General features: G+C 35.7%; 1 protein-coding gene across 1 annotated transcript in view; it reads right to left on the bottom strand.

Annotated features, from left to right (window-relative positions):
* Positions 1-909: 909 nt before the first annotated feature.
* LOC108693521 (agrin-like) overlaps positions 910-18430 on the bottom strand; it is a 47585-nt gene continuing 30064 nt past the window's right edge. Inside the window, exons 9-24 of the mRNA XM_018202526.1 lie at positions 17849-18145; positions 17246-17395; positions 16126-16386; positions 15548-15694; positions 14971-15207; positions 7708-7902; positions 6878-7051; positions 6051-6390; positions 5503-5730; positions 4338-4942; positions 3539-3950; positions 2936-3189; positions 2533-2629; positions 2239-2346; positions 1497-1674; positions 910-1167 (exon numbers count right to left, since the gene is read on the bottom strand). Coding sequence (XP_018058015.1) covers positions 910-1167; positions 1497-1674; positions 2239-2346; positions 2533-2629; positions 2936-3189; positions 3539-3950; positions 4338-4942; positions 5503-5730; positions 6051-6390; positions 6878-7051; positions 7708-7902; positions 14971-15207; positions 15548-15694; positions 16126-16386; positions 17246-17395; positions 17849-18145 — 3941 coding nt within the window. The remainder of the gene's footprint in view (positions 1168-1496; positions 1675-2238; positions 2347-2532; positions 2630-2935; positions 3190-3538; positions 3951-4337; positions 4943-5502; positions 5731-6050; positions 6391-6877; positions 7052-7707; positions 7903-14970; positions 15208-15547; positions 15695-16125; positions 16387-17245; positions 17396-17848; positions 18146-18430) is intronic.

Consider the following 18430-nt stretch of genomic DNA (forward strand, 5'->3'; position numbering starts at 1 on the left):
TACTCTCGAAGTTTCTATAATACGCCGATAAATCCCTAGTAGTCCGCACCTTTCACGCGATATAACAATAGAGTCAGTTCTCTGATTTTAGCACAGCATAACTGTCTCTTTAAGTAGACGACCCTGCATTCTATAGTGGAAGTATTTTGGTTCTCGTTCTGGTTCCGGTTTCATTTAGAAGTTTAAGCTTTAAATGAATAATGTCTGCATTTTTCGATTATAATTCTGGATTTATTAACTTTATTATTTCAAATAGATATGACTGTTGTTTAAAATCAAAGGTCCTATATCAGATCCATGTTCTTCCAAAAATATCATAAATGATTTTCGAGAATGGAAGCTTTAGAACAATTCTGGTCCTACGATACTCTGGTCCTGTTGATACATCTTATAATAAGAAATCAAATTTTTATTTTCTGAATAGTTTTTCAGATTCTATCTGTATTTTTTTTGGGAATGTTGTACCGGAATGCGGCTTTGCTTTTCCCTGAGAGACGCACGTTGTGTCAAGGACTTGGTGCGATTCGCGTGAACGAGGACCATTTCTTCGCACAACTTTGGCAGGAATCAATGCGTCGCTCGATCGGATTGGACATGATTGTTTCACACTTCGTCTCGACGGCGAATTTTCGTTGCACTTCGTAGTCTGTTAATTCTGGAAACACCAGAGACTCCTGCCGAGTTTCCTACGGCATGGGATGGGGTTGACGATCGTCAAGATATGTTATCATATTTGTCATTGTTGATATTTAGGCGATCGTCGATTTTGGTCCGCCGCGTGCGATTTACGCATGAAGGGCTCGCATTCACATCGCGCGATCAACTCGTCGACGATGGTAATGTCATCGGGTCGACGAGATTCTCTGACATCGACGTCGCATTGACGATCGTCGGACTTGGGGTTCGTTATCATACGTCGTTGTCGTGACAGAAGTCGATCTTTCGTCTAGCGAGTTGTAGCCGTCGTTTGTCGACAATGAAGTCCGTTACACAGCCCTTGATGCCGCGATGGCCGGGCTTCCCGCCGACGAAAACTTTGCCATTGGTTGTCAGTAACGTTGTTTCCATCGAGATTTTGACAGGCATATTTTCATCGATTTGAATTGTACACGCCTTTCGTCGTCTGGATGCTCGGATATGATGGAAGACTCCGTCATCCACTCTCTCCTGAAAAATTACACAATACAATATTAATAACAATAGAAATCATGGAAATCATTTTGGAAAGATAATCATATTGATTAATATTAGAATTTGAACATGTTAATTGATCATTTTCTATTTTTGTTTTCGGAAGATTTAATGTAATATTTGTATCATTAAAATTATTTTATTATATTGACATATAATATTTTTAATTCATCTCTTCTCTTTTTGTTGTATAACATCAAAAGGAATATAAAAATAAAAAAAGGAGGAAAGATTAATAAAATTGTAACGGAGTAAAAATAAAAAGGAGAGTGACTTCTATCAAATCAATACAATAACACGCTTACCTTGCTCTTTACGGATATTTCTTCATTAATCTTGCTCTTATAAGTGAGCACCGCGTGACCATCATGCAGGGACAAAAAGAGGTGCTCTAATTTTCCTCTTCCCACCCACGCGATAAGACCATCAGGATGTATCGTCCTTAGCCGCAGCTCAAATTTGTTCGATTGCTGTCCTCTGCGTCTGAACGAACGTATTCGTAATAACAGATATTCAGATATTTAAAAAAAAGAAAATTTTATTTCAATTTCAAACTTAAACACATGTTAATAATTTACACTACGAATCTACATACTTTTATGCACTAAGATACGCTTAGATGGGAAGTTAAAAAATTAATAAATATTAAAAAAAATTATTTTAAAAAATCTTTTAAAATTTTTTTATCTGTCGTCGTTGGTTTTTTAATTTTAAATTTTATGTCAATTAGAAAGAGAATAAGATTGCGATATTATTAAAATAATACTTTATATATTGCATATTTTGTGTAATATGCGACAACTGTACCATTAATAAGAATTATTGTGAGAAGCCCATCTAATTGTATCCATAATTACGATGTTACGTCGATTCTATGTCAATTACATTCCCTATTATGCAATCAAATAATTGGCTCCGCCGGAGTGATTGCCAGGAATGTGATTATTGGAGTTTGTTATATGATACTATCATGCGCGAGCAAGTAAATTGATCTATCCCTCAAACGAGTACATCACACAGCCATTTTCCATTTTCTAGAAAACTTACTCCGTGTAATCGTAATTGTCGTACTCGTAGTCGTTGTCCTCCTCCAAGTCGTAGTCGGAGTAGGACTCCTCAAAGTACTCGCCGAGGGTAGTGTTAGTCGAGTTAGTACTAGTTGGTGGTTACATAATCAAAAGGTTAGTGACAGTAGTTATAGTCGGGAACACTAATTAGCCTAGTCGTTGAGCGACCGAAGTTACTAATTTTAAGTGCACCTAATCAAACATCCTAGAGGATGTGCCGATCCAATGTTTCGATCGTCGTTTTTTCGGTTAATTTTAACTGAATATTACTTACCTTCTTCCGTAGCGATGTTTAAATTGTAGGAAGTTATTGCCCTCGAAGCGTACAGGTCGCTCCGATATCTCGGTGCCAGACACATCGTAACCCATAACTAAAAGAAATATTTGTGTTCAAAATTTTTTTTCTAAAACTAAATTGAAAATAATTAATAATTATAATTAAAATTATAATTGATCAAAAGTTAAAATATTTTTAATTTTCTAAAGATAAAAAGTACGTAATATTTAAGTATATGAGATTATTAAAAAATCTATTTTACATTATCGAATATATTTCTATGATATTAATATTGTAGAGAGATTTAAATAAATTTAAACAATTATAAATGGATTAAACATTTTTTTAAGAAGAATAAGGAAAAAATATTATATGTAGAGAGATACAAAAAAATTCTTACAGAATTCGCAATGCAAGCCGTTGTAACCGCTAGCGCATTTACAGAGATAACTATTCAATAGAGGAAGGCAGATTCCGCCGTTATGGCAAGGATTCTCGTTGCTGGGACACGGTAGACCGTCGTAAATCTCCGTGTTGTGTTGAGTAACATTCACGGCGAGGTTCTGATATGTTTTGCCATTTACCATTAGTCTCTGTACGGCGCCTACTAATCCGGTCCAGGCTCCGGACAGGCGGTGAACTTCTCGCCAATGTCTATGAAAACAAACAATCGTGATCATATATAATATATATATCATTCGTTATTCAGGTAATATATATCAGTGATGTGAATTTCTTTTTTATAACACAATAATTGAACGCCGGAATGTATGTATGGTGGATGTTGTTTTTATTATAATAATTTCATGTAACACACTTTATCCGAGGAACATCCTCATAGAAACGTCCTTAGAACGTTTTCTAAACGTCTTTAGGACATGTCTTAGAAATCTGTGCTGTAGGGATAAGTATAACAAATGACCTCAAAAATATGCTCTAATTTAGAGCCATGAACAGAACAATAATACAAATGTAAATACGTAATTTAATGAAAACAACTCACTTGACACCGCCAACATAAAGCGGCATTTCCAGATTCAATTCCGTAAGAGGACTTCCAGACAATCCCCTGGCGACAGTTCCGTCGTCAAGCTGAACAACACCCTCTCTGCCGAGTCTGTTAATCCTCACGCAGTGCCACATATCCCGACTGACCGGATCCGGCGACGTAATGTTCGCAATACCACTACCGAGATTGAATCTGAACTCCAATCGACCGTGAACCAAATTCAGACTGATAAAGTCGCCCCTGCCATTATTCAGCTGACCGTTGTACAGTAGTAGGCCGTCATTTGCACGCGTGAGAAACCATAACTCGATGGAGAACGCTTTCGCGACACCTTCCAAAGAGGGTAACTCCAAATATCCATTCCCGTTCATCTCGGGAATCAACAATTCCGTCAATTCGGCGTCCACTGAAAAAAATAAATAAAAATAATTTAGTAAATCATAAAACATAAAACATTAACTTTCTATAATAATAATAAGTTAAATCACTATGAATAAATCAACTGAATAAAGAAACGCCAAATACTGCCGAGACTAGATTTTGGTGCCTCATAATGTTACTATAATTTTTTTTTAAATATATCTTCTAATTATAAACAAAATTTACATATAGAAACATTATTAGGTATCAAGTTTAATCAGTCTTGATCATATTTGGTGCTTCTTTGCTTATTTGTTTTAACATTTTTTTTTTTTAAATTATATTGGAAACTTAATATTTGTAATAAAAAGAAGAAACAAGATTGACCAGGAAAAAGTTTTTTCTCCTAGAAATCAGATGTTGTTATACTTACGGATCTCGCAATGCTCGCCAGTTCTACCAGGCGGACACTTGCACACATATCCTCCTTGTGGTAGAATGTCGCAAGTGGCACCATTTTGGCAAGGTTCGCCGACGCATGGGTCCAGTGATTCTTCGCAGTTTCTGCCAGTGAATTGCGGTGGGCATATACATCTATAGTCCGGTGGATCGTACTTCTCCACCGCATAATTGCCGTGGTCGTAATTTTTGTCGTACTGCAGCTCAGAAACATATTCGCCTCTCCTCGCATTCTTCTTAGTCCTTCTCTGATCAATCGACGTGCAGTGAGAACCCTTGCATCTGACTATGTTCACCCCGCCGTTTTTGCCGTTGCCACCTCTATTCTTATTTTTACCCCTCTTCTGTAATCTCCTGCAATCCCGGCCGTTACATAGGTCTTCTTCGAAGATCGGTTGGCATGTCGCGCCGTTTTGACAAGGCAGATTAGCGCACGCATTGTCGCCGCATTCCTTTACGCGATAACTCTCGAGAACGTCCCTATCATGACCCACGTGAAGATCTATGTTGTTTCGATTGATTTTCAGCTTGCGTATGCAGCCGAGGAGTCCATGATTGGTGCCGATGTTGTCATAGACTCTGTTTAGAAATTTCTTATGTTTAGAGGTATTCCATTTTATTATTATTTAATATCTAAATCTGTAGGAGATATTGCTTTAAGAGTTAAGAAAAGTTTCTTGATCTAAAGAGATAGCTAGTTCATACTTCGACAGAGTTTGAATTAAATAATTCTTGAGCTATGAAATGGAGAATAGAAAAATTGATTTTGAGAGAAAGAGAGAGAGAGAGAGAGAGAGAGAGAGAGAGAGAGAGAGAGAGAGAGAGAGAGAGGGGGGGGGAGGAGAGAGAGAAAAATTTTTGCTAATTGGGCTTAACGATTTAATAAATTTTAATCTAAATTATTTATTTCAGATTTTGTTTTTTCTCTCGATTTTAATCTTTTTAATAACAAAAATTATCTTATTGAATTTTGATTAGGTATCAAGTTAAACTCTTTTATGACTTCGACAATTTATTATAAATATTAAAACTTTTTTAAGATTAATAATATGAAAAATAGTACAAATTTAAAAAAAATTGATAATTTTATATAAGAAAGTCTCTCTTTTATTTAATAGTATAACATTTTAGAATATTACTTGGTATAATTAGTTGGCATGTTTCCGATGAAAGTATCCTGATTCAAGTCCAAAGACTTTAGCATTCCCTGACTTTGTCCGGCCACGTCTTCACCGTCATTGAAAATTAATACTCCGTCCTTATGATATCTTTTAGCTGCCACTCTGTGGAATGTCTTCATAGTCACTCTTTCCGGTGATGTGAGCACCACGGGTCCATTGCCCAAGTTATATCTAAACTGCACGTATCTGAAGCACACAATCATTTATGAGCTCCACAAATTAGATGCATCAGTCATTAATTCCAACAGAAAGTTTTTACATATTTTTTTTCGCTTTTGTCATTGTCAAACAGTTACGTCAATCAATTCTATAATTAACATGATCATCTTGATATTTAAAGCGTTATAATTATCTTGACATCTCGAAATTAAATTATTATTTATATAATAAGTATCTCGACATCATATCTCGATAAAATTACAAGGTAAAAGAATTGGATACTGTATATATAATATTTTCCTCAAAAAATGTATTTTTTTTAGATAATTATAATAAAAGATACCAACCCATCGATAATGGCCAATGAGACAAAGTCTCCGGAGCCATCATTTTTCTGCTGATTATATAGTATGATTCCATTGTCCGCATATGTTTTAAACTCGACCTCGATGCTGAATTTGTGATATGCTTTCAGCCGGTTCATCCTTACGTAGCTTTTGCCATCAAAGGAAGGTATCTCATAATCTCGTTTGTTGATCTCCTCGTCACAAAGGAGTCCGGTGTAATTTGGTCGACAGATACAAACGAAAGTTGCGCTGGGTAAATCGATGCAGGTCGAAGTCATGTGGCAGGGATAAGAAAGACACGCGCGAAATTCCTGGGTTGGTGTCACCGGAACATAATTAGCTAAACAATTGAATAGCAATTAGGCGAAAATTAATCTTTATCTGATCACGATGACATTGATAATTTATCGGCTGGGAGTTGAGTTTGTGAGCGATTGAACATAAAAAAAGCTGGACGAATTAAGATTCAGAATTTCGAAATTTTTTAAATCTCTCAATTTTAACCATGTCCATTATTAATAATTAATATTTATCTGAATAATCTGAATTATCTAATATCTTAAACGAATAAATTAATAAATAATAAAAAAATCACTAATACGAGATTTAATCGGTACAGTCTTTTACGTGAAGAATTTAAAAATCGTGAAAAGTAATAATTAATTAATCGAGACTCTCTGTCACCTATGTAAATCCATTTTTACCAAAGATTAACTTTAATTATAGTTTAATTTATTTTTTCCAGTTTTAAAAATTAAAAAAGGATAAAAAATTAAAGAAAAATTAAATTAAAAGTTAATCTATTTCTTCATAGAAATAGGCATTACCGAAGCACTCTTGCCGATCGCTGGTTTCCGCGTAGCCCTCGGAACAAATACAACCGCCCTTTGAGCATTCGCTATTCGGTATAGTGCAATCCTTGTCGTCGTTGCAGAGATCACCCAATAGAGCAGTGACTACTCTAATCGTTGCTGGTGTTGGTCGATATACTGCGGCCACTCCTGTAAAAGTTAAATTTTTCATCATTTCCTTCACTGACAAAATCAATAATTCGAGTTTTTATTAGAAAGAAATAAATTTAAAATAAATTTTTAATCGTCAGGACTCTTGCCAATTAATTTCTAAGATTATCTGGAAAAGATAAAAACTTTGATAATTTTATCTCTCAACAAACTTTATATCAGTCTATTGAATTAATACTAGTTTATTGAACTAATTCATTGAACTCTGCGATTAAATGCGCAATGAATTTTGAATTATTTAATATAGTTATAGAATTAAATATATTTCTGCAATTTTCCCATTGTCAAGTATTATCAAACGTGCCACATTTCAAGCATTGCAAGCAATTTTGAAGCATTAACGTTTTGATCGTATTAATCCACAATTAATAATAAATCAATAACATGGTTAATAAAGTAGTACATTACATTATTTTATCTGGTCAGTTGTTTCAATAAAATGATTTAGTAATCGGTTTTATATCTTAAAATGTTTTAAAATTTTTTTGACAAGAATTATAGGCTCAAGAAGTTAATAATATTTTCTTGAAGATAAATTAAATTTTTTTTACTTATTTCATTTTTTCTGAAAAAAATACATGATTAAAAATCTCATGAAAAGTTTTGAAAAGAGGGGACGTTTCTTTTCTTTTTACCATGTTTTAAGTTATCTCTGTCGATGGTGATGGTTTCTTGATGAGCTCGATGGGTGTAATAATATCGTGGGTCCGGTTCGGGTACCAAAAGATGCCGCGTGGATTTGGACAATGGAGAAATGGCGGCTGCTGGTTGAGTATACTGTACAGCTGTATATCTCTTAACGGGGAAGTCCGTATTAACCATAGGATCGTCTGAAAATGTTCGTGAATCTCCATTTCCTCATCATTTTCCTTTTTCACGTTTTTCATTAAAAAGTTTTATTTATCTCAAGGCTTATAACTAAAAATATTTATTATAAGGTTCTTTTTTAATCAAATATGATTTTTTTTTACATTAACGATTAATGAGAATTAATAAAAAAAAGATTATTATTAGATATATTTCGATGTGCCTTATTATAATATTTTATTTATTATCTATATATACTATCGTTTGAAGAGAAAAAAATTAATTAAAAAAATTTTGAAGAGACTATATAAATATATTGTATAAAAGATATTATATAAACAATTCGATAGAAGAACATATCAGTAAAAAAACGGATTATAATTATTTCTAATCGGTTATGTTTTTAAAAATCGATTTCCATCAGCATCATATGTGGCATATTATTCATCAAACAAGGTTTTGTCGCTGCGAACTATGTGTATCCGTGTGTAGTGTATGTGGGTGAATGAAATTTTATCACGTAAAAAAGAAAGAAATATTTAATTTTCCTCATTAAAAGTTATAACGATGGCGACGTTTGTGAATATATATATGATTGTAAAATTGTAACAGAGAAAATTTTTACCGCTGCTTGGATATCTGTTAATTAATTTCGAGATAAAACTCTAGTCCTTTTTTGGAAGGGAGAAATTTGCAAAAAATAATAATTTCTTCATTTTGCTTCTGTTGATAAAATCTATAATGTAGCATTATAGCGCACATATTTTATTTGCTATAAAAAAGATTACGTAAAAATATATAAACCAGAAGAGAGTAAAAAATGAACGAAATTTCAGTTCAGATTAATTTTTGCTCGAGCTCGAATAATTCTTATAGACCTACCTAAATTTTCATTTGTGCTTACGAAAAATCTCAGCGGAAGAAAACGTTGTGGAAGGCGCCCGTTGAGCTTTCCGTAATGATTTAAGTTGCGATTCTGAAAGCTATATCCGAAAGTTTTGAGAGAGACTCGAGAACCTTCAAGAGCTGCTTCCTAATCTCGCTACTCACAGCGCTCCGTATCTCAATTTTTCTTTCTTTTCCTCTTTCATTTCCATAAAATGATTTGTTTTAAAAATACCATTCTTTATACCGAGATAAGTACGAATAAATGCAGTCCCTTATTTTTTAGCTTTAATCCGGCAGATTTTCGCTTTTCTTTTAATAGGAAATAGAAATATACAACATTTTTTTTCCCCACAAAGGGAATTATAAATCGAGTTATAGTCGATGAAGAATTGATAAAGGGGTATTCTATTTCAATTAATCTTAAGATATTATAGGAGATAAGATATATATCTTCATAATCAAGTTTTGACTTTGTGTTCTCAATTAACTTTATCTTCAGATTAGATTCTAACGCTTCAGATTGAAATCAAGTTATGTAACCGCAATAGCTTCATAGCAACATCAATCTCCACAGGGCATTTATAGAAATCCACAATGCATTCTATAAAATTATCTCATTTCGTTTCTATTATTATATCCATTTGCGTGAAAAGGATTTGCGTCACCCAGACGCCCAAAGATGAACGTGACGATGACGAGACGGCGGCGTTCCTCTAAATAATGAAAATCGAAAAGCTAATTCTATCGACGCAGCGTAACGCGAAACTGTTAACAGGAATCGCAACGGTCTTAATGGGGTTTTAATTACTTTCCAATTGCCACGTTGTTTCCTGTTATTGTTCGTCGAGGATTTCCACTATTTTTTTTCTCAACAATTGCCCGCCATCCGTCCTTCTTTCTCTTCTTCTCCCTTCGGATTCTGAACTCTCCTCTTTCCGAATCCCGCGCATCCAACAATCCGTTTATTTGTCTCCGTTTAATCGATTCGTTTATTTACTTCCGTTGTGACAACGAGCTTTTCTCGTTCTCTCGCGCTGTCACTACTGCTGTGAACATTCCCGCCTTTTCTCTTCTTCCGGAGCGGCTTCGGTCCATTTAAGGGACAAGAACTCCGACCGACGACGAGAGAGACGAGAAATATGATTTACGACGAAATGGAAATATGATCTGGCGTTTTACGATCGGCGAATCAATTTCTGCTTTGATGGGTATTTTTTTAATGTAGACGCCTAATGAGACGTTGCTTTAACAAAATTATACACGCTCTCAGTTAAGAATATATAGGAATCGATTGATTACTAAAAGACGCCTAAATTCTAAGCAGAATCGTAAGGCTCGTAATATATTCTTGAAAGACTTGTAAGAACTTTAAGTACTTATACAATATTTTTATAAACAGCTTCTTACTAACCATAGAATTTAAAAAATCGATAGATATTTACGAATAATCATCTTATGGTACATATATATAAAACTAGAATATTAGTCGTAATTAATTCTTATAAGTTTTACGAGAACACGTTAAGAGTTTTATGATATTCCGCTTAGAATTGATCCATTAATTGGATTTTTTGTTTTTTTTTCTTTAATAGAACATGTAGCAGTGAATTAATATTTTCCAACAAATTCTAAATTTTTTTTGCGAAACGAACGTTACATTTTAATTTCCTCATCAATTAAAATGGAACTTTTTAATTATTAAAAGACATATTACAAAAGCTGGATTATGCAATTTGTTGAACATGGGAACTCAAGTTTTCATGATACAGTAGATTATACTAATCCCTGTGTTATATTGATTTATTGCTTTTTTTTCTGTGTCTCAATTTATTTCAGGATGTTCCTTTGATATTTCACAACATTTTCACATGAAAAAGTAAACGTCGGTCGCATCCGTGAATCTACCTATTTTCCTTTCAGTTATCCCAGTATGCGACCTCGATATCCACGCTTTTCGATAGTAATGCGATCATCGTAACTCGCGCTTGCATCAAGCGTATCGTATACTCGCAGGATATCTGACAACTACGTCATCCGTCGTCGGTCTACAGAATTCTCCGGAAGGATAGACCACAGTATGGTCTTCCTTTGCACAGAAAGCCGAAAGAACCAGCCGTCACAAGAAATTACGGCATGCATTATTTACCAGGATCCAAAGTGCCAGCGTTCACATCATCCTGTCGTCCAATTCCCCTCCCCCCTTCCCTCTTGCTGTCGCCAACTTCGATCTTGGTGCATTGACGAGGATGAGACGAACAAGAAGGGTACGTCGAATGGTAAGGAATCCCGTGACCACCCAGTGAAGTCGGCGTATACTCGATGAAACTGCTAGAGCGAAGTCGAGGGGAAGATAGTGAAGAAACAGTAGGAGAAGGAAAATAGAGAGTTGGAGCGAAAGAGAGGAAGGAATCCACGAAGACGGCGTAATCTGATTTATGTTTGACTCCAGAGGACGAGCCCCGAAGAAGAACTTTTTAAGAGATTGACTTTCAGCGAGAGAACCCAGACCGGCTGAAAGTGAGGGAGGTTGGGGGTAGAGGTGATGGGGGAGGGAGGATGGGAGGGAGACTGAGCAATCGAAAATAAGGAGTTGGGATTCGCGGGGCGAGCCGGAGACTTTAATAGATTCCGACGTTTCGCTCCGCGAACTTCGTCAGGGGTTCGGAATATATCTTGAGAAGTGCAAGGAAAAAGGAAGGAAAGGACATGAAAGTGGAGAAAGTACGATGGCGATAGGAAGATCTCTCTTTCTTCTGTACTTTTTGCATGGTTTATCGCGGTGTGGGTGGGTTAGATTCACCAGTCCTGATTGAGTCCGGGCTCCAAATTTAATGCCGGAATAATCAACGGTCCGCAAAATTAGATCGTGATCGTGGCGGTTTCCTTTCCTTTGCTTGTTTGTAATTAGTTGAGGAACTCTCGCTAATGATGCGTACGCTCGTTACATCTATTGCCGGATCCGCGGGAAGAGATCGATTATGTGAGCATCAGAGTAATCACGCGGGAAAGCTTCGAGTTTTTCGAACTACATAATTCTATAGTTCGAAAACAAAAAGAGATTCAAATAAAAAGTCTGGTAAAAAGTCTCTCCGCTGTAAACTACATTTCGCGTTTTTTCTTCGGGACATAGACTATTGTTACACGGAAAGTTTTGCTGAAATATCTAAAAATTTAACCAAAATTTTAATTGAATTTAGTTAAAAGGTTTTATTGAAGTATCTAAAATTTTAATCATAAATTTAATTAAATTTGACTAAAAATTTGTTAGACCTAAAATTTAATTTAAGAGAGTCGACTAGATATAGATCTGAAAATAATTTTGTTTCGACATCAAAATAATTATGCAGGATGTTCAAATTGATTGCTTATAGAATGTTAAAACTTTGCAGCATTGTCGTCAACAGATATTCCTTAAGCGTTCTAGATAATTATTATTTTGATGGTCCAAGAAAAGTATTTTTAGATTTGTATCTAACTAAATTTTTAGATATATTTTTAGATATATTTTTAGATATAATAGATATTAGATACTTTAGCAAAATCTTCTTTCCGTAAATCTTACTATCTGACGGATATTCGTCGTCCTTCATCGTTTTTCTTTTAATAATTATAAAAAATTTTCTCTATCTGATGATATTTTTCACTAAAATTTTTTGATTTTTTTGAACGAAGAAAACAATGCTGACCGAGAAGACTCACGACTGACAATTTCGGATAAAACTTTGTTGGCCGTATCTCTTTGTGAGGAGGCATGAAGGGAGAGAGAGGAGTAAGAGAGTTATGCGAGTCACGCGGGTTTAATGCTCGCAGCTGGACCGCCGGACCGCCGCTAGTTACCGTTCTGGATGTCGGTTCTTCTCTTCTGGAGACACGTCCCATGGGCGCCACTTAAGACGAGATCACACTGGAAGTCCGCGGTGATTTAGTTAAAACCACCTTCGGCGCTCACTCAGTTTCGCGAGTTAACGTTCGCCAACTTTCTTTATGTGCGAACGCGATGGTCGGTACACCTCCGGGGATGCTTTAACACGACTCCGTCCGAGTGAACCTAGTTGCATCTACATTCTACATTCTCGTTACGCTTCCGTATTGCTTCCAAGTAATCGCAATAAATCACCGAGCGATTTAGAAATTACAGTGACAAACCTTGAAAATCGCAGGCCAAATGTATGTAGAGATATAAATATGTCACATATTCAAACGTATGTGTGATTTAAAAAAAAACAGATTGAAACAATAATTAAAAATTAACAATTAAATTTTTTTTGTATATTTATCAAACATATAAAATCGATTTTAGAAATCAAAACAATACAAAAAGAACAAACATTAATAAGAGTTACACGCGAATGTTAATATAATACAAGTATATTCAAATTTATTATACATAAGTTAGCGTAGATTGTACATGGAAAGTTTTGCTATAGTATTTAAAAATTTATTTAAATTCAGATCTGAAAATAATTCTATTGAATCATCAAAATAAATATACATGACATTCAAGTCGATTATCAGAATGTCAAAAGTTTTTGCAGCATTGTTCATCATGCTTGAGATTTTCTAGATAGTTATTTTTGATGACCTAACAAAATTATTTGCAGATCTGTATCTAGGTAAATTTTAAATGTTTCAGATCTGTAAAATCTGTAAAATCATTGATTCTATCCGTGTACGTTTCATATTTGAATTATCTTTAGTATATAATTCGGTTGAAAATACTGTGTGATATGTTATAAGAATTATAATCAGACGTTAGATTTCTTATACTGTCTCACGGTATTTTTTATCTTTATTATTTTATGCTGAAGAGCGCTCAAATATTCAAACGAACCAAAATGTATTATACATTCTGCGCTTTATTAACTTATGTTAATAAATAGATTTGAATATACCTATTTATGCTTTAACATCCGTATGACTTTTAATCTACTTTACTTCTTTTTTTATTGTTTTGTTTGTATATCATGTCTTTTATTAATTTCATCATTTTTATATTTCCTTGCATATCGGATTTTTATTTAAAAATATTAGTGCTGGCGAGTTGAATGGCGACTCGCAGTAATTATGTGATCGCTTCGATTATGACTTTCGTGAAGTAAAGTATCTTGCGAATGTGTAACGCAAATCCATTTGCTTACTTTGCTTCCTTTCTTTCTCGAGTTACTTTTCGATTGTTACATTCGTCGCGATTAGTATTAATCACAAGTGTTATTCACGAAAACGAGAACATGTTGATTAAGAAAGCAAGCAAAATAGCTGCGATTCCGGGCAGTTGCAGGTGCGGGGGTTACAAACATATATATACATGTTAGTAGAAACTTGATGAGTTTATTATAACGTTTAGATATACAAAGTGGACTATTAGTTAGTTCTTCTAGGGTAAGCTGGGCATTTCTTTAATCAGACTTCTCCACGAAGAAAGAATCTCCTAACGCTGCCGTCTCGTCTTTATCTTGCCTTCAATCTCTCTCGCAATTAACAACGTTCTCTATTTGAACAATCTAAATTGTTATAAACCGATGTCACAGAGTTGAGCGCGACCGTCCGACTGCTTTATTAGGCTACGGTTCTATCAGGTTGTCCTCGAAGGATCTCTGTTCTTGATAGTAACAATTATTTCCATGTATACTTAAATTCTTTCCTATTGTACAAATTTCCTGATAACTCCTAAACGATGATTGCATCTGTTGGTCCTAGCTATGCGATTATCTAAATTCTCCTGATTAATGTACAGAATGAGTCGCCGAATCACAGATAATAATTCAGATTGTTAGAGCAACTCAACTTACAACAATATGCCGCAGTTTCATAGATTGTTCGGAGATTAGTTTTACGTTCAACAGGTTCTTCTTGTATATTCATCGGATTGTTTCAAAAATTCTGGAATATCCTATCACTGACGCGTTTCTCTGTTAACATCGCTACACAATTAGGCATACTCTTCTCGACTATGAGTTACGAGCATCGATTTCATCTATCTAACTACGAGCTGACTGGCAATCGCATTATTTGTAGTTTTTTTTCTAAGGGGTATACGATTTTGTTAGAAGCTGCCCGTGTTTCTCACAATTTTCGGACGTATTGTTCAGACTGTGTGTGTGTGTGTGTGTGTGTGTGTGTGTGTGTGTGTGTGTGTGTGTTTTTCTTTCAGTAGCGCAGGATGAAAAGCGACCTGTTCGGCGGAGTACGTTCAGTGAACCCACCTCTGCAATGGCCAAAGGCCTGCGTAACCACGTCGGCCTGATGGCCGCACGCGTAGAGCCGCAGCTCGCACTCGTTGTCGTAGGTCTGCCCGTCACTGCCGCATACCGGTACGGATGGTACATCCGCCGGGCAAGCAGACGGACAGACGCAATGCACGCCGCCGATCTCCGTGCAGTGGCCGCCCGAGTAGCACTCCAGCTCGTTGCAGCTCGTTGGTACGGGCGGTATCATGTCCGCTGCGGAGTAAAGCGGATTATAGCGCGGCGTTAATAAAATTACGCCATCGTTGCGAGACCGCGTTGCGTCCCGGGATACCATCAGATCTACCTTGTAGACTTTAGAACGTTATCTTAGCGTCGGGCGGTCGAAGAATAAATAGAGTTTAACACGAGATCAGTTAGAGGACTCGAGTTTAAAATTACGTTTTTGAGTTTGAATGGTAGAACAAGTTAGAAGAATGAATCTTCTTTTGACTCTATATTTTTATTTTATAAAGGATATTGAAGGGTATTAAATCTTAATTACTAACTGGTGCTTTTAATGAAAAATTTAAACGATTATTGTTAGATGTGATACCTGAATAACAGCCAGTAGACGTGAGTATCTTGTTATGATCGTTGCAGATTGTACATTTTTGTCCTTGGATATCAGGCTTGCAAACGCAACGTCCTGTCATCTGCTCGCAATCCTCCCTCACGGAACCGAATAGCGAGCAGCCGCATGCTATGTTTAAAAAGAAAAAGTTTACTTGCATTAATTTTTCACAGACAGTAATGATTATAATGTATATAAGGAATAAATATAGCAAAGTCGACTAATTACACATATTCTTAATTACAAATTAAAATCTGAAAATGGCATGCTAACTTCGTGAATCTAGCATGACACTTCCCTTCTAAAGTACAACAAAATATTTTTTTTATTTTTTACTACAGTTTTACTTATATCTGATGGAAAAAAGAATTATTATCTGGAATTATAGTATAGTCTGGAAAGTTTTTCATGCTTTGTTAAACACGAGAGGAATATATTCTAGTGAATATATTTCACGCAAATGCTTGTGATGACACATTCTCTGTGTATCTGTATCATATCACGTATGTCGCGTGATTACGGTGAATGGAGAATCGTGGAGTATACTGATCCAATCTTACGTATGCATCCCTGATGACCCTCGCTTATCTTCGGTAGCCCCCAGTAACCCGGCATACATCTATCGCACTTGAGACCGCCCACACCAGGCTTACACTCGCATTGACCGGTTTCCGGGTTGCAGGTGTCAGACACGCTGCCGAGTCGGTTGCAACCGCATAAACTCGGGCAGCCCGCACCGTCCGGGCCGAGTGCGGCGGTTTTCCCATCCGGACAACAGCCGTGCCACGAGTCCGCGCATTTTACCACCTGGATACCGTGAACTAAAAAAACACGCAACTGTGAGCGTCGCGGAAACTTATAGGATATGTTGATCCTGCAGCGCAACTTGCTTGCGGTCGAGGGAATCACATTTCGTGAAGAATGTTTTTGTGAATAACGTTCTCGGAGATATTAAACTATTATATATTAAGGATAATTTTTATAAACGATAATATCACATATTTAGATGTACATATAATATTAATATTTACCCAGACAAAAGTTTTTCAATTGGTATTAATTGGTCGCGAAGAATCTTTACCGCAAAATTTAAAAAAAAATAAAGAGCAAAAAAATTTAGAATTAAATAAAAACAATGAGTAAAGCGCGAAATAAAAAAATATTTTAATATAAAAATTATGAAAATTACTTAAGGACATTCTCCGATTGCAGTTGTGCTCAATCTAATGATTACATTAGCGCTCACCATTATGAAAATTTTTTTATTTTTATATAAGTGTAAGATATTCCCTAAGAGTTTTAAAGCACATATATTCAGGATACTAAAACAAGCTTATTCTAAGTAAGTTCCAGAAAAATCTAAAGAAAATGGATTTTTTTTGGAGAATGTCCTTAAATTATATTGCATTCTTTTTATTTTAACAAACCGATATTATCGTTACAATAAATTTTTTAAATTACTTTTAAAATACTAAAACTAAAACTTTAGAACTGTACTGTTTATTTCTGAATATGTCATGTTAGCGGTAAGAACTTATGCTGAGCGTATGCACTTAATGATACTTCAACAATTTGGTTCGCTATTTAATATGCCACGAATTAAAAGATCGAAAAGTGTTGATAATAAATATATCTTTGACATTAGGCAAATATCGGACTGAAAGTCTTCTTCTCGCTAACCTTTTTTGCAGCAACGAGCGAATCGCGTCGTCTGATGGCAGTAACTATTGCTAGGGCAGTCTTTGCGTTCTGGTCCACTACCACAGTCGTACTCTTTACCTTCGGAGTCCATTAACGGAGGATCCCCGTTGCAAGGTTTGACTTCCATGCCTGCGTGAACAGTTATATGAGCAGAAAGATTTTTAGTATGGTTATCCAATTAATTAATTTACAAAGCAATTTCTATACTGATTAACCCTTCATCGACTATGTAGAATTTTTCACTTTTCTAAACTTAATACAAATTTTTATATTGTTCCAGATTGTATAAACATTTGAAAAATTATTATTGTACATACTTGTGAAAGCTTTAACCACGAGTTTTTACTGTTACAGAGTAGTTAGTCAAGTTGTATTTTACTTATTTTTTGCAGATTTAAATTTATCTACAGAATTTACAATTAAAATCTCGACTGTGACTTCGAAGTACAACTTGATTAGCGGAGAGTTAATTAATGTTAAAATTCATTAATATCATAAAAAGCGCAAGAAAAGCGTAGAGAGTTGTTAAAATATAGCTCCGTCTGTTGTCTCAATTAACTGGTCTTCTTGAGAGTTCCGAACCTTGGCAGAGATCGAGAGGTCGCAATCTGAGTTCCTGTTGCCTCTGGCAAGCCTCCATTTTCATGGCGCAGAGGGAGGAGTAGATTCTGAGGTCGCTACCGCAGACGGGCCGCATATTCTCCGGTGAAATAGAGGCGCAATCGAATCTGCAGCTACATCTGGGAAACTTGTCTGGGCCGAGCTCGCAAGTCGCTTCGAAGTCGCAGTGAATATCTTTGCATGCCTCTCGCTCTTGTGTGCTAGTCACGTCGGCGATGGTGGTGACCACGCGAGTCACCGCGGGCGTCGACTTGGTCGCTATTAGAAGCGGTTAGAAAGCGGCTGTTAGAGCGGTTTATTGTTAGAGCATTACGTAGGCAAATTATTAATGACATGCAGTTAACCTGGATCAGCGTTAGAGGATCTTGGCGCTTTAAGCGTCTCAACTCTTAGAGATCTTCTAGTAAAAGTCTGGATATGAGAAAGTTATTTTCGATTAATTCGTCATGTTTAATAATAATTGTTTTAATAATTTCTGAGAGAGAAAGAGGGGGGGGGAGAGAGAGGGGGAGGGGGGAGAGAGAGAGGGAGGGAGGGAGAAAG

This window comes from Atta colombica, unplaced genomic scaffold, assembly GCF_001594045.1.
Source record: "Atta colombica isolate Treedump-2 unplaced genomic scaffold, Acol1.0 scaffold92, whole genome shotgun sequence".
Classification (NCBI taxonomy): domain Eukaryota; kingdom Metazoa; phylum Arthropoda; class Insecta; order Hymenoptera; family Formicidae; genus Atta; species Atta colombica.